At 34.7% G+C, this 1,952-nt stretch overlaps 1 protein-coding gene across 1 annotated transcript; it reads left to right on the top strand.

The window, feature by feature from the left end:
- Positions 1-354: 354 nt before the first annotated feature.
- On the top strand, positions 355-698 carry LOC132492410 (cytochrome c oxidase subunit 7C, mitochondrial-like). The gene has a single exon (XM_060101918.1). It carries the CDS (start codon positions 394-396, stop codon positions 583-585), a length of 192 nt encoding a protein of 63 aa, XP_059957901.1. The 5' UTR covers positions 355-393; the 3' UTR covers positions 586-698.
- The last annotated feature ends 1,254 nt before the right edge of the window (positions 699-1,952 follow it).

Raw genomic sequence — 1,952 nt, forward strand, 5'->3', positions numbered from 1 at the left:
CCTCCCACCAGCTGCCTTTGTTATGCTCCAATATTTATAAAGCACCTGTAATTGCTTTCATTTCTTCTACTCTTTTTGACAGGCTACAGGAATGCAAAGGAGAGATAAACCAAAATAGCTAAGCCATGGGGTAATTTTCAAACAGGAATTAAAATTTAAAATTCTTTAAAATTTAGGAAGGAAATATATATATTTTTAAAGGAAATATAATAACAACATTATGGATTTATAAAGTATCAAAAGAGAAAAATATATTGCAACACTATGAAAAAGGAGGAGGGTATACATTTAAAATTATATTGTAAAGGTCGTGAGGAAAGGAGTGCTGGGTGTGCTGCCGCCATTTCTTCCGCCTTCAGGTTCTGCACCTTTCACAGGGCTTCCAACAGCGCTATGTTGGGACAAAGCATCCGGAGGTTCACAACCTCTGTGGTCCGTAGGAGCCACTATGAGGAGGGTTCGGGGAAGCATTTACCATTTTCAGTGGAAAACAAGTGGCGGTTACTAGCTATGATGACTTTGTACTTTGGGTCTGGATTTGCTGCACCTTTCTATATAGTAAGACACCAACTGCTTAAAAAATAATCCATGAGACAGATACGAAGAGGAGCATTTTAAGATGTGCAGTCTCTTTGAAAAAAGGATCAAACTCTTGAACTCAGCATCCTAGATATGTTTGTAAATAAACTTATAGCATAAAAAAATTATATTGTAAAATTCTTGTATTATAAGGGAAGCAGAATGTCATTAATTCAAAGTAGATTGTGACAAGTTAAGGATGCATAGTATAATCTTTAAAACAACAACTCTAAAAAAAATACAAAGGAGTATAGCTGAAAAGCCAGTAGAAGTGATAGAATGGAATACTAACTGATTGGGCTAACACTCGTTAGCCCAAAAGAAGACATGAAAGGAAGAGAAAAGAAACAAAGAACAGAAGGGACAAATAAAACAAATTAGAATAATTGTAGAATTAAACCTGGCCATATTCATAAATACATTAAATGAAACACTCCAATTAAAAGGAAAATATTTTCAGACTGCTTAAAGAAGTAAGGCCTAACTATATTGTTTACTTAAGAGGCACTTTAAATGTAAAGACACAAAGAGGCTGAAAGGAAAGGTAGAGAAAAGATACACCATGCAAATACTAAGAAAGTTGGTTTGGCTATATGAATATCAGATAAATCGACCTAAACACAAGGAGTATTACCAGAGATAGAGCAATTTTATAAAGAGAAAAAAACCACAATCCTGGCACAACTATTTGAATATACTAAAACCCATTAAATTGTATACTTTAAATGTGAGAGTTATATGGTAGATAAATTATATCTCAAGCTATTAAAAAGAAGTTTATTGAAATGATTTTCATTGATTAATATACTATATCACAGTCCCATTGGTTCAGCCATTTTTTTCTGTTAGTCATGGAATGTGTTGAATTAAATTAGTCAAAAGCTCATATATAGGGCTTCCCTGGTGGCGCAGTGGTAGAGAGTCTGCCTGCCGATGCAGGGGACACGGGTTCGTGCCCCGGTCTGGGAAGATCCCACATGCCATGGAGCGGCTGGGCCCGTGAGCCATGGCCACTGAGCCTGCGCATCCGGAGCCTGTGCTCCGCAACAGTAGAGGCTGCAACAGTGAGAGGCCCGCATACCACACACACAAAAAAAACCTCATATATATATATATATATATATATATATATATAGTCAAATGTTTATTTCTAGAGGCATCAGTCTTTAAGAGATGACCATGCTGATGTTATGTGTCTATTCATCTATTCATTTTTTATTCATCTCTTTATTTAAGTTATACTATGTATGGTATTTTAAATAGTTTTGTTCATATAATATCATTTTCATCTTTATAATATGTTTGAAAAGTAACAAAATATGCTCACCTTTATATTTTGTCATATTATTATCTTGATTAAGTGAAAAGTTCTT

Source organism: Mesoplodon densirostris, chromosome 6, assembly GCF_025265405.1.
Source record: "Mesoplodon densirostris isolate mMesDen1 chromosome 6, mMesDen1 primary haplotype, whole genome shotgun sequence".
Classification (NCBI taxonomy): domain Eukaryota; kingdom Metazoa; phylum Chordata; class Mammalia; order Artiodactyla; family Ziphiidae; genus Mesoplodon; species Mesoplodon densirostris.